Source organism: Ranitomeya imitator, chromosome 10, assembly GCF_032444005.1.
Source record: "Ranitomeya imitator isolate aRanImi1 chromosome 10, aRanImi1.pri, whole genome shotgun sequence".
Classification (NCBI taxonomy): domain Eukaryota; kingdom Metazoa; phylum Chordata; class Amphibia; order Anura; family Dendrobatidae; genus Ranitomeya; species Ranitomeya imitator.
This window is the reverse complement of record NC_091291.1, coordinates 6,002,119-6,016,549: the sequence shown is the minus strand read 5'-3', so window position 1 is coordinate 6,016,549 and position 14,431 is coordinate 6,002,119. Positions and strand designations below refer to the sequence as shown.

Genomic DNA, 14,431 nt, shown 5'->3' with positions numbered 1-14,431 from the left:
TAGTTTAAGAAAAGTCCATTTATGTCTTTGAAATCTTTTGGCCTGTTTGCCTCTTGATTCATAGAGCCACCAATTGATATCGAGCTGCCTGGCGAGAGACCTTTTGAGTAAGGGCTTGTGCACAGATTGCAGATTTGGTGCGTTTTTGCCGTGCAGATTTGCTAGCAAAATCTGGAGCAATCCTAATTACAGAAAAGTGAAGCAAAAGGCAAACACATGCGTTTTTGGAGCTGCTTTTTTCCTGCCCAGAGATGCCGAAATTTCTGCATCCATTTACTTAACATGTGCACATAGCCCAAGTTTTCATTGGACTTTCACATGTCGAACAGAATGGGATTCTCAATTTGGTAACTTCCCTAACTTTTACCAGGACTGACTCAAGCTGACATGCAGGGTAGTGTAATTAGTGTAGTGAGGATAAGTGTCCAGTAGGCTAAACATTAACCACATCTCAATGAACAGACGCCACACAAAAGAGAGTAGGCTTCATCTTTTTTAATGCATAACAGCAATGCCTGAGGTACACAAAAAACACACACAGGCGCAGGTAGTTAACCCTGTCACTGCTGGAGAGGTTATCTGGAGTCTGCAGACCTCTATGGGCAGTAGTGAGGGTAAAACAAGTACAAGTTTATCTTTCTAGTCTACGACTTAATATAGCTGAATAAATTATAGTGGGATTATATATATATATATGTATGCACATATATATACACATATATATGTACACGCTTGAAGTGACATGAAATAAGACACAGACGTGACAGTCAGTTTGTGTGGAATGCCTACCAGTGCTATAGAAGAGGATCCTGTGGTGGTGGAATTAGACTAAAGGCTTAGAAGCAATTACTATACAGTTTTCGGTGGGATACTGCAGCCACGGCATAGTCCATGTGGTTCCAAACAGCATCCCTTTAATGTCCATTTTATAGAAATATATAAAAAAAAAAGAATGTCAAGTGTTCATATGTGCAAGCAACAACAGCTCCATTTTTGATTTTTTAACTCCACTTGAAATGTCTTCTTACTTTTTCTTGTTGCCCCTTTCGGGGACGTCAATAAGAGCATGTTGTCTTCTAGTACGGGAAAAGAGTCTTTTGTAGAGTAAACATTGTTATGCTGAATGCTTGATAGGAAAAAAACATGCCCTTTGCTCCCCTTTAATAATTAACCACCAATCCCCATATCAATATTTTTCTCTGGAAACATAATATATAAATGTTTTTGAAGACAGCACATATTTCATATACATCCACTTTACTATACATCTCTTGTGAGGATATTCAGCGGAATGACCTTCAGCACTGGTTCTCATGTACCGTATGTACATATCATTAACCAATAGCTAAAACATGACTACAAAGCCGATTGTGGTCTCCTTAACAATTATTTCAATGGAATAGCAATATATTCCGAAAATATCACTGGTCCACAGTACTTCTGTAATGGTGACTGTATGGAAACTGTTCATTAGCAGATTTGCATGATTGTACATTTTCTATCCTCTTGGAATGTGATGAAATGAAATATTACTACATAGATGAATGTGCCACAAGTGTGATACCTTTATGTTATTGTAGAAAGGAAAATAAACATTTTAATCATTTGGTTATTAAATTTCCAGATAATTTAGCAGATTAATTCCCTAGATTATTTTCAGACCTCCGTCCATGCATTATTCCAAATAGTTCATATGTCATTGACCAATTCATTATGTAAGGGACATACCGTATATATCGTGAGAACTCTACAGTTTCTGTGTAACTAGATGAACTTGGTCCATGTTAATAGCAACTTTTTTTTTATCTGCACTTGTTTCAATGTTTATAGCATTGACCTAATTACAGTAATAGAAACAGTAGTCATTGAAAAGATCATTAATTTCCTTACATTTTCAATTAAGTAAGCATTTCTCTGTAGTAGTTATTGTATAGTTGTATGGAGATTCCTTTGAGTGAATATTCTTTAGTGTTTGCTCCACATCTCCTGTGCTTTATGGAATGATTGTGGGAATATTTAAGTGCAGTTTAATACATGGAATGAAATGTGGGTAACCGACGATAAAAAGCTTGCACTCTAGTCATGAATTGTTCCACATCCGGTTGTAGTGTAATGGCCGATTTTTCCTTATTTGAGGCTTCTTCTTATGTAATTCACAGCTGAATATTGTCCCAATTCAAAACCAATTGGTTCTTGCATCATGAACCTCAACAGTGATTGGCGTGACAGTGTTTGATCGTTTTCAATAATTATTCAGAAGTGTTGTGAAACGTTGGACAACTGCTGGCATTACGGCAATACTTTATGATTGCAGAGAATCGGCTCTGTTTTATTGTCTCAGTAGATGAGAAAGGATGGGCACAAATGTTTACTGAAAGATGTAGAGCCCTCTGGCACCGGTGCTTGTAGCATCTACTGAGGACTGAACTCTTCAGTATGCTTGTCCTGTTTCTACAGGTAAAAGGCCCAAGACCGCAGAGTGTTCGCCAAGCTTCATCCGGCGCTGTGTGGACAGGCTAACGTTTTTAGCCAAGTAATCAACAGCAGCTGGAAAATAGATCTGAAACAGTTAGTGGAGGGTTACGTTGACGTTATGTACACAGCTAATTTTTTACATTCATTTTGGCCCTATGCATTTTCTTGTGAACACAGAATGGGCAAAAATATTCCAACTAAATTAATACATTTAAAAAATAGTTGTGGCATATAATTTTCTATCTGCTCAACATGGAGCCTAACCGAAAAGCAGAGGAAAAACACCGAATACACAAGTCCAAAAGATAATGTTGAAAAAATTAGTTTTATTATGTTAGTCTACGTTCACACTAGCGTTATGCTAGTTTGCGTCAGGCGACGCAGCGGCGACGCATGCGTCATGCGCCCCTATATTTAACATGGGGGACGCATGCGTTTTTTTTTGTTGCGTTGTGCGACGCATGCGTCTTTTTTGCCGCTAGCGTCGGACCAAGAAAACGCAACAAGTTGCATTTTTCTTGCGACCAAATTTCGGCAAAAACCGACGCATGCGTCGCAAAACGCAGTGTTTTTTCGTGCGTTTTGCTGCGTTTTTGCGTGCGTTGTGCGTTGCATCGCCGACGCAGCGGCGCACAACGCTAGTGTGAACGTAGCCTAAGTTACAAAAACAAATGAGGTAATGGTGGGGTGTTTTTCCTCTGTTTTTCTGTTTATTTTTACCGATATGTCCGATATTTCTGTCCATCAGTAACACATATGGCATTGATATAATACTTCTATTTACAATATTTATAGCCATTTATTTCATGTGTATTGTACCTTTTTGAGGTTTTCTTTTAATCAACATGGAGAGTGTTGGACAATACAGAATTACGCTAGGAATTTACCTTCCACTGCCTTTAAGTCGGTAGGACTAATTGAATTTCAGATACATAGTGTTTTTTATTTATTCCCTAGGTTTTCAAGCTACCTTTTAATATTTCCATTGCACTAATAGTTTACATAAATAACTCAGATTCCATACAATGCAAAGGCTCTCCATTCCTGTTAATGTTCCAAATTAAATTAATAGTGATTTAGAAGTTACTGCCAATAAGTAAAGAAATATGAGTCGTCAGTGGTGTGTCAGCTGTATCCTTAGGGGAGAACTCGTCCAGACAGGACGCTTATTAGAGTTGTCATATCCATTAGGTTTCCTTTCACGCTTCTGTGTCCTATCAGTATGGGCATCAGGGACAGACCTGTGTGTGCCAAGCGCCCAAAAAAAGTCAATGGATTTGATTAGGCAAAAGAATATTGTTGGATATATGTCATAATATTATACAGGGACACATTTCCAGTGTTCAAATTGGAAATTACATACCCATAATTATTTATTTATTTTTATTTTACCACTGGCTTGGATCCATTAATGCTTGTTTGTCCTTTATGCATTAGAGGTATAAGAAGTGTTAGTGTCTAAATAATACATGATGCCATGACACCGCCATACTGCAGTTTATTATGAGCAGTACTGATCATTATGCCTTTTTAAATCTGCACTTGTCTATGCTCTCCCAAATGAAAGCATAGCAGTGCCGGTATGCCTGAGGCTGGGGTTGGAATAGATTCTCACTATTAATTGCAGGTGTGCCCCTAACATGCACGAGGTGGGAGAAAGGTCAGGGTCAGCGCAGGAGCAGAGGCGGCTGAAACACATGGTATTCATTTAGGCATGAAAAGTAATAGGCGCTATTATTGTTGAAACCATCTGTACTGTTTGATACGAGCTATGGCATCCATAAGAAGCAAAGTATGCCCGCACTCATATCGCAAAGTACAGGATAGGCCCCTGAATAAACGCTGCTTATTATCTATATGTGGTTCAATCGATTTATAAGGTGCTAAGTAGAAGTTGCCATTGCTAGAAGTTGTATGGTACATTACAGATTTATTAGTGACGTTCCGAATTTATTTGGCATTTTATTGTTGTACATGTCATCCATGAGGCGGTGTAGGGAAAATAAATGCGTCTACCATGGCTAGTATAATCTGTGCAGGAGGTGTGGGGTAAATCCGCGCTGCCTTAATAATGAAGTTCCAAGGATAATAAATTTAGACGGTGGTTTGTTCAACGCGTTTCAAGGTCAGTGCGACCTCTTCTTCAGGAAATTCCATATAGAACGATGGATGTTGTATATGGAATTTCCTGAAGAAGAGGTCGCACTGACCTTGAAACGCGTTGAATAAACCATCGTGTAAATTTATTATCCTTGGAACTTCATTATTAAGGCAGCGCGGATTTAACCCACACCTCCTGCACAGATAATATTGTCATACAGCCTTTGATCGGCTTGTGGATCTGCAGCAGCCGAAATCGCTACATGCTCTTCATTCAAGAAAATCAGGTGAGCAATTCTAAGAAAGCTCTCTTGGTTATTTATCGGATAAGACTATATTTTGCGCTTTGTGTCTCCATTTTTTGCCCTATAGTACCATAGCTAGTGAGATACGTCAAATTTGTTATTTCTTCCCTTATTCCTAAGTTCACGGATCTTTGACGTTTTTTACAATTGTTCCTTACGTCTCAATCAGATGTTTGTGATTTTTCTTATCTGCTCTTCAGTGTTATCGATCTGTGTTTCATTAGTGTTTAGTGAGTGTTTCAGTTTTTGCTGCATTACATCAAGTGAAATGAACCTTTATTAACCCATGCAACGTTTCATCTTCACTGAGCTTTTCTCAAGAACTGGAGCTGAAGCGTCGCATGGGTCAATGAAAGGGTAATTTCACTGAATGTGCTGCCTCACTTTCCAATTTTGTTGCTTGTCGGACACTGATTGAAGAGGTTGTCCACTACTTTATCATTGATGACTTATCCTTAGGATAGGTCATCAATGTCTGGTCGGTCGAGATCCGACTTCCGGGGCACGTCTGTCGATCAGCTGTTCTTGGCGTCGTCTGTGGTGGCCGCTAGCCGTAACTGCTCAATTTCGGATCTGCTCCATCTTCTGATAGTGGTCGCGGCAGGGTATTGCACATCCACCTCCTATTCAAATCAATATGAGGTGGATCTGTAGTTCTCTGCAGCATCCACTATCACAAGATGGAGCGGCTCTGCAATTGAGCTGGCCACCGCCAAGAACAGCTTATTGGGGTGGGTGCTGGGTGTTGGACCCCAAATGATCAGACATTGATGATCTATCCTTCAGAGTGCAGCTATATTTTCCATTATAATTATTTCCTTAGCTGGAACCTTTACACATTAGTTTGGATGTGATGGTCAGTTTATCTTTTTGTAGCAAACTCCTATGACGTGCACTCCTACTTCCATGAGCCTAAGGCTGTTTTAATTAGCTGGTTCCCTCCCGCCCTATAAATTATAGGCTTTTTAGCCCAGGAGAGGTGTCTGATCAGATTCAGGGACCCAACATTAAAGCATGCCTCGACGATGGCTGTTGGGTTCACATATATTGGCCAATCTATGTGCTAAGCACCATATATACTCGAGTATAAGCCAACACGAATATAAGCCGAGGCACCTAATTTTACCACAAAAAAATGGGAAAACGTATTGACTCAAGTATAAGCTGGGTATGCATTGTCCCTTGATCCCTGTCCTGGTATGCAATGCTCCTCATTCCCATGGCTTCTCATCCCTATGTTGGTATGCATGACTTCTCATCCCTATGCTGGTATGCATTGTCCCTTGATCCCTGTCCTGGTATGCAATGCTCCTCATTCCCATGGCTTCTCATCCCTATGCTGGTATGCACGGCTTCTCATCCCTATGCTGGTATACATGGCTTCTCATCCCTATGCTGGTATGCACGGCTTCTCATCTCTATCTCTATCCCTAGTTAGACCGCACATGGAGTACTGTGTCCAGTTTTGGGCACCGGTGCTCAGGAAGGATATAATGGAACTAGAGAGAGTACAAAGGAGGGCAACAAAATTAATAAAGGGGATGGGAGAACTACAATACCCAGATAGATTAGCGAAATTAGGATTATTTAGTCTAGAAAAAAGACGACTGAGGGGCGATCTAATAACCATGTATAAGTATATAAGGGGACAATACAAATATCTCGCTGAGGATCTGTTTATACCAAGGAAGGTGACGGGCACAAGGGGGCATTCTTTGCGTCTGGAGGAGAGAAGGTTTTTCCACCAACATAGAAGAGGATTCTTTACTGTTAGGGCAGTGAGAATCTGGAATTGCTTGCCTGAGGAGGTGGTGATGGCGAACTCAGTCGAGGGGTTCAAGAGAGGCCTGGATGTCTTCCTGGAGCAGAACAATATTGTATCATACAATTATTAGGTTCTGTAGAAGGACGTAGATCTGGGTATTTATTATGATGGAATATAGGCTGAACTGGATGGACAAATGTCTTTTTTCGGCCTTACTAACTATGTTACTATGTTATGTTGGTATGCACGGCTTCTCATCCCCTATGCTGGTATGCATGACTTCTCATCTCTATGCTGGTATGCATGGCTTCTCATCCCTATGCTGGTATGCACGGCTTCTCATCTCTATGTTGGTATGCACGGCTTCTCATCCCTATGCTGGTATGCATGACTTCTCATCCCTATGCTGGTATGCATGACTTCTCATCCCTATGCCGGTATGCACGGCTTCTCATCCCTATGCTGGTATGCATGGCTTCTCATCCCTATGCTGGTATGCATGGCTTCTCATCCCTATGCCGGTATGCACGGCTTCTCATCCCTATGCTGGTATACATGGCTTCTCATCCCTATGCTGGTATGCACGGCTCCTCATCCCTATGCTGGTATGCACGGCTCCTCATCCCTATGCTGGTATGCATGGCTCCTCATCCCTATGCTGGTATGCACGGCTCCTCATCCCTATGCTAGTATGCATGACTTCTCATCCCTATGCTGGTATGCACGGCTCCTCATCCCTATGCTAGTATGCATGACTTCTCATCCCTACGCTGGTATGCATGACTTCTCATCCCTATGCTGGTATGCATGACTTCTCATCCCTATGCTGGTATGCATGACTTCTCATCCCTATGCTGGTATGCACAGCTCCTCATCCCTACGCTGGTATGCATGGCTTCTCATCCCTATGCTGGTATGCACAGCTCCTCATCCCTATGCTGGTATGCACGGCTCCTCATCCCTATGCTGGTATGCACGGCTCCTCATCCCTATGCTGGTATGCACGGCTCCTCATCCCTATGCTAGTATGCATGACTTCTCATCCCTATGCTGGTATGCACGGCTCCTCATCCCTACGCTGGTATGCATGGCTTCTCATCCCTATGCTGGTATGCACGGCTTCTCATCCCTATGCTGGTATGCACGGCTTCTCATCCCTATGCTGGTTTATATGGCTCCTCATCCCTATTCTGGTATGCATAGCTCCTCACCCCTGTCCGGGTCTGCATTGTATCTTTATCCCTATCCTTGTATGCATGGCTCCTCATCTCTATCCTTGTAATTCATGGCGCCCATAAAAAAAAAAGCTTTTTTTAAAAAAAAACCTACTTACTTTCCCTGCGTTCCTTCGCAGCTTCTTGTTTCATTGTCAGCAGCTGATTTATGCTTGTAAGCAGCGCTTGGTAATGACATCATGCGCTGCTGCTTATAAGCAGAGGACAACTGCCGGAATACTCACTTCCCGCCGCGCTGGGACTATGTGCGTGGAGAGCAGTGAGTATTCATTGCTATTTAGTAGCACCCACAGTGGCAGCGGCCGGCTTCCTGCAGCGGCCGAGCAATCACCCGTGCCTGCTACTTAAGGGAATGAATATTCACTGCCCTCCACACCCATGGGATTGGTGAGAAGTGAATATTCATTTCTCTTAAGTAGCGGGCACACGTTATCGCCTTGACCGCTGCAGGAAGCCGGCGGCTGCGACTACTGTGCCCGCTATTACAGAGAAATGAATATTCACTGCGAGCGCAGTGAATATTCATTTCTTTTTAGCAGTGGGTACAGGCTTTAGCCGCAGCAGCCAACTCCTTCCTCCTGTGACCCGCTGCCGCTCCCACTCCATCTTCTGGACCCTCAATCGAGTATAAACAGAGGGGGACGTTTTCAGCACAAAAAAAGTGCTGAAAAACTTGGCTTATACTCGAGTATATACAGTACCTATGTTTTACTGTGCTTTTGTAGCTCTATTTCAAAGTTCTGCTGTTTTACTTCAGCTACTTTTGACTTTTTCTTCACTGATTTTCACTGAAGAAAAAAAAAATATTAAACTGCAAAGCTTCTCCCATCTACTACAATTTTTATCAGACAGCGCACAAATGGAGCATGCTTGCCATCCATGTTCTGTCCATAATTTTCATGGACCCATGCTCTCATATGGGCAATTTTAATCTGTGGATGAAAAACTGACATGTATTCATGATTTTTGTGGACACAGAATCCGCAGTGAAACGGACATGTTAATGGAACCATAGACTTCAATGGGTACGTTCTATCTTTGAAAAACACTGCTAGAAACGTATACATGATTCATTGACGTTTGAATGAGGCCTTAGTGTGGTTGTCTTTTAGTTAGGCTATGTGCGCATGTTGTGTATTTGCTTGCAGAAATTTCTGCAAGGTTTCTTCATCTCTTGGCAGAAAAACGCAACTGAAAATACTCGTCTTTTCATGCATTTTTGTAAACCCATAGAGCTAAATAAAGATATATTATAAAAAAAAATTATGATGTAATTTGTTTGTTTGATCTCTTAAGCCAGATACCCTCATTGATATTAAATAAACACACACAGTCACCAGCCTATGTAGGAGCATTAACATAATTAACCTACATATGCTGTAACAAAACAACAACTGTCAGAAATCTGTGTGAAATGCAATATCTGTTTGTTTAAAAAAAAAAAAAAAATTAAAAACATTTGCTTGGCCCCTGGCATAATTTTCATAACCAGCAGAGGGAAAGCCGACGGCTGAGGGCTGTTGTTGATATTCTGGGAAGGAGCCAATAGCTAAAGGTTCCCAGGCTATTAATATCAACTCACAGCTGTTTGATTAGCATTTACTGACAAGTTTACAGGGGAACCCCTGAAAAAAATTGTCATGGGTCCCCTTATAAAATCGAACCAGCAAAGGCTAGGCAGACATCTGCAGGCTGATATTAATAGCCTGGGAAGGGGCCATGGATATTGCCCCAGGCTAAAAACATCAGCTCTCAGCCGCCCCAGAAATGGCGTATCTTATAGATGCTCCAATTCCGGCACTTAACCTCGCTGTTGCTACTTGCCCTGTTGGTGGCAGGTAGGGTTCTTATTTGTGGGGTTGATGTCACCTTTGTATTGTCAGGTGGCATCAAGTTAGTAATGGAGAGGAATCTATAAGACACCTATTTATTACTCACCCCATAGTAATATTGTATAAAACACAGACACCCATAAAAAAGTCCTTTATTTGAAATAATCACACAGACTCCTTTAATGAATCTAAAATTTATTATACGTACTGAACGCCTAACCCCGGACGCCCTCGTCTCCTGCAAACAATCAAAAAGTAATAAACCAACATATAATACTATCCTGTCCGACATAGTCCACTTAATACAGAGTGTTCCACAGTGATCTCACGTGTAGAAAAGTCACATTGCGAGATGTGACCGCTCTACCCGGCCTCTGGCGATACACTGGCAGGAGGTAATCGCTCCCGCAGTGTATCACCGAGCTGCCGAGTTCGCTGGAGTTCATCAGCTCCGGTGCTCTCACTTATGGCACTACTGCTGTGTGAGAACTTTCTCACGCAGAGGTGCCGTAAGTGAGAGCACTGCAGCTGATGAACTCCGGTGAACTCTCATGGTAGCTCAGTGATACAATGCGGGAATGATTACCTCCTGTCAGTGTATCGCCGGTGGCCGGGTGACATCGACATGCGACACTCGGTATTAAATGGACTACGGCGGAAAGGTGAGTATATGTTAGTTTATTATTTTTGATTGTTTGCAGGAGACACGGACATTGCGGATGAGGCGTTCGGCGAGTATGTATTTTGTATCTGAATATGTATGTAATTATGTAGATGTATTGATTTTCTTATTTTTTTACAATTGAACACAGGCGCCGGATGATGAGACTATTCTCCTATCATCGGCTCATGCTGTCTCTATATGACAAAAGACATAGCCGGATGGGAGTACTAGTCCCATCTGACGACGCCTGGGTATACACATCGCATGGGTACACACACAGACAGGCACACGCACATATTCTCTGCCCACGCACAGTGACACACACATATTCTTCGCCCACACACTCTTCCTCCTTCTGACATCATTGACAATTCGCAGTGTGTTTAGCAGCAAAAATGCAAACCTCTTTACACCTGCATTTTTGCTGCAGATTTGACTGACTCAGTTGAAGTCAAAAATGCTGCAGAAACGCAAAATGAATTGACATGCTGCAGAAAATAAAACGCTGCAAATACGACCGGAAATTTATTGATCATGTGCACAACACTTCAGGATTGTCATGTCATTACCTTGCATAAGTGTTCCATTGCGTTTTGGACCATTTACGCGCTTAAAAAAACGCATCGTGTGCACATAGCCTTAGCACAGATGCTAAGTAACCTCTTCTTTCTGATTGTTATTATGCATTAGGTTGTTCTTCTGCCCGTTATTGCAGGGTGGACTACAATTGTTTGAAGTATTGACAAGGCTTGTAATGGAATAGTCAGCGCTGTGTTTCATACCTACAAATCGGTTACATTCCAATATCCATTGTCTAAATTACAAACCTCTGCTTAAAAAACTTATATTGATTTTGTAAGTCAGCCATGAGTAATAAGGTATTTTTAAAAATGTGCTAACTGTAATGCAAATGGCAACGTATGACTGTATACATAGTACATTTTACAATTACTTCCGTAACAAGTGTGACTTGTTGACCTTCAAAGATTTCTTGACACTTACTTTGTCCATATTGTCCATACTGGTAACTAGCTACAGGATCCATGCTGTAACCTGTTGTACTGTACGTTGGTGCACAGTAGGACTGGGATGTAGAGAGGCTGTCCACAGATTTGATGGAGTCGCTGCGCTGGCTGCAGCTAGCTGAGAGAGAGTTACTTGTTTCCAACCCACTGTGCAAAGGAGAAATTGAAAATTCTGACTGGGACTGTGGGGCCACTCCGCCGGGACTACTGAGGATGCTCATTACCTGTAATAAATACAAGCGCATTTAGCCATGAACCATGCTTTAAATAGCAGCATCTCAAGGACTTATTCACACGTAGCATATTTTACCAGATTATGAAGCATTTTTTTTCCATGCAGAAAAATACAGTGTAATGTATTAAATGCAAAATGATAATTTGTAAACTAAAACACAGTGGGGGGGGGGGGGTGTTTGTTTTTTTTAAAGCAGCATGTCAGTTCTTTCATCATTTTTACTGTTTTTCCCGTTTGTAGATGGAAATGGTTTAGCAGCCGAAACAAGCAAATTTCTGCTGTGTTTTTCCGTCCATAGCTTGTTTTCTGGGAGAAAAAAGTACTGACAAACTGCTTTTTGTAAACGTACCCTAATACAAGAAAAATTACATCATTATGTAGTTCAATATTTACCACATCTTTTGCCGTTGCATTAACATGCAGGTCTATAAAAATATCAAGTGTGAAGAAAAATAAACCTATTAAGATGTGAGAGATTTCAGAAGAAGAGAATAAAGCGGATATCTTTATCCTGGGGCTAAGAAGGTTAATATCCTTATAAAAGTAGATTGGTACAATGCTTATAAAATTTAGTTTTAAAATTACAATTACAGATTTCTCTAGTTCATATCTACTATATAATTGTCTAAGGGTCACTTCCGTCTGTCTGTCTGTCCTTCTTTCTGTCACGGATATTCATTGGTTGCGGCCTCTGTCTGTCATGGAATCCAAGTCGCTGATTGGTCGTGGCAAAACGCCCACGACCATTGCCACGACCAATCACCAACGGGCACAGTCCGGCGGCAATATGGCCGCTCTTTCCTCCCCGCAGTCAGTGCCCGCTCCATACTCCCCTCCAGTCATCCAGTCAGCCCTCACACAGGGTTAATGCCAGCGTTACAGGAGCACGGTGTAACGCACTCCGGTTACGCAGCTATTAACCTTGTGTGACCAACTTTTTACTATTGCTGCTGCGTATGCAGCATCAATAGTAAAACGATCCAATGTTAAAAATAATAATTAAAAAAAGGTTATTCTCACCCTCCGATGTGCGTGATGCTTCCCTATGGTCTGTCACTTCAGACCTTCCCTATGGGCTGTCACTACAGAGCTTCCCTATGGTCTATCCCTACAGAGCTTCCCTATGGTCTATCCTTACAGAGCTTCCCTATGGTCTGTCTCTACAGAGCTTCCCTATGGTCTGTCACTACAGACCTTCCCTATGGTCTGTCTCTACAGACCTTTCCTATGAGCTGCCCCTACAGACCTTCCCTATGGGCTGTCACTACAGACCTTCCCTATGGGCTGTCACTACAGACCTTCCCTATGGGCTGTCACTACAGAGCTTCCCTATAGTCTGTCACTACAGACCTTCCCTATGGTATATCCCTACAGACCTTCCCTATGGGCTGTCTCTACAGAGCTTCCCTATGGTCTATCCCTACAGACCTTCCCTATGGTCTGTCACTACAGAGCTTCCCTATGGTATATCCCTACAGACCTTCCCTATGGTCTGTCACTACAGAGCTTCCCTATGGTATATCCCTACAGACCTTCCCTATGGTCTGTCACTACAGAGCTTCCCTATGGTATATCCCTACAGAGCTTCTCTATGGTCGATCCCTACAGAGCTTCCCTATGGGCTGTTACTACAGACCTTCCCTATGGTCTGTGTTGTGAATTCTGTGGCTGAATTCACTCCTGTGGTCACAAGTGGTACTGCAGCTTCTGAGCTTCCTCCCTCAGGTGTTCTGGTGAGCTCGTTAACTGCTTCATTACTTAAGGCTGGGGTCACATTGCGTTTTGGTCAGAGCGCTAACGGACAGCGTTGCACGGCGAAATTAACACCATGCAACGCGTCCGTTAGCGCTCCCATTGCCCGCAATGTACCAGCGCATTGCTAGCGCGTGTCATTTTCGGCACGCGCTAGCGACGCGCCGGTCTTTTGTAGCGCGCCTCGGACGCTGCTTGCAGCGTCCGCGGCGCGCCCGAGGTCCGTTCCCCGCTCTCGCAGATCGGGGATCTGCGAGAGCGGGGACGTTAACGCGACCCTTTAAAAACATTGCGTTAGCGCAATCCGCTAGCACTAGCGCTAAACGGATTGCACTAACGCAATGTGACCCTAGCCTAACTCCGCCTGATGCTGCTATCCTTGCTCCTTGTCAATGTTTCAGTGTTGGATCTGAGCTTCTCCTGATTGTTCCTGTGACCTGCTGCTCTGTATAGCTAAGTGCCTTTTGCTTTTTTGTTGCTTTTTTTCTGTCCAGCTTGTCTTTTGTTTTGCTGGAAGCTCTGAGACGCAAAGGGTGTACCGCCGTGCCGTTAGTTCGGCACGGTGGTTTTTTTTTTGCCCCCTTTGCGTGGTTTTGCTTTAGGGTTTTTTGTAGACTGCAAAGTTCGCTTTACTGTCCTCGCTCTGTCCTAGAATATCGGGCCCCACTTTGCTGAATCTATTTCATCCCTACGTTTTGTCTTTTCATCTTACTCACAGTCATTATATGTGGGGGGCTGCCTTTTCCTTTGGGGAATTTCTCTGGGGCAAGTCAGGCCTATTTTTCTATCTTCAGGCTAGCTAGTTTCTTAGGCTGTGCCGAGTTGCCTAGGTAGTTGTTAGGCGCAATCCACAGCCGCTTTTAGTTGTGTTTAGGATAGGATCAGGTGTGCAGTCTACAGAGTTTCCACGTCTCAGAGCTCGTTCTTGTATTTTTGGGTATTTGTCAGATCACTGTGTGCGCTCTGATCGCTAAGCACACTGTGTTTCTGGATTGCCTTCATAACACCTGTCATTAGCAAACATAACAGTACAAGGAGCCAAA

The 14,431-nt window shown here is 42.7% G+C and overlaps 1 protein-coding gene across 5 annotated transcripts in view; it reads right to left on the bottom strand.

The window, feature by feature from the left end:
• Nucleotides 1-481: 481 nt before the first annotated feature.
• PAX7 (paired box 7) overlaps nucleotides 482-14,431 on the bottom strand; it is a 128,044-nt gene continuing 114,094 nt past the window's right edge. For 4 of the 5 annotated variants that reach the window (XM_069741960.1, XM_069741959.1, XM_069741957.1 and 1 more), the window contains exons 8-9: nucleotides 11,379-11,625; nucleotides 482-2,547 (exon numbers count right to left, since the gene is read on the bottom strand). In XM_069741960.1, coding sequence (XP_069598061.1) covers nucleotides 2,432-2,547; nucleotides 11,379-11,625 — 363 coding nt within the window. In that variant the 3' untranslated portion in view covers nucleotides 482-2,431. Of the gene's footprint in view, nucleotides 2,561-11,378; nucleotides 11,626-14,431 lie in introns of all 5 variants that reach the window. The other variant, XM_069741961.1, reaches the window with a different exon arrangement.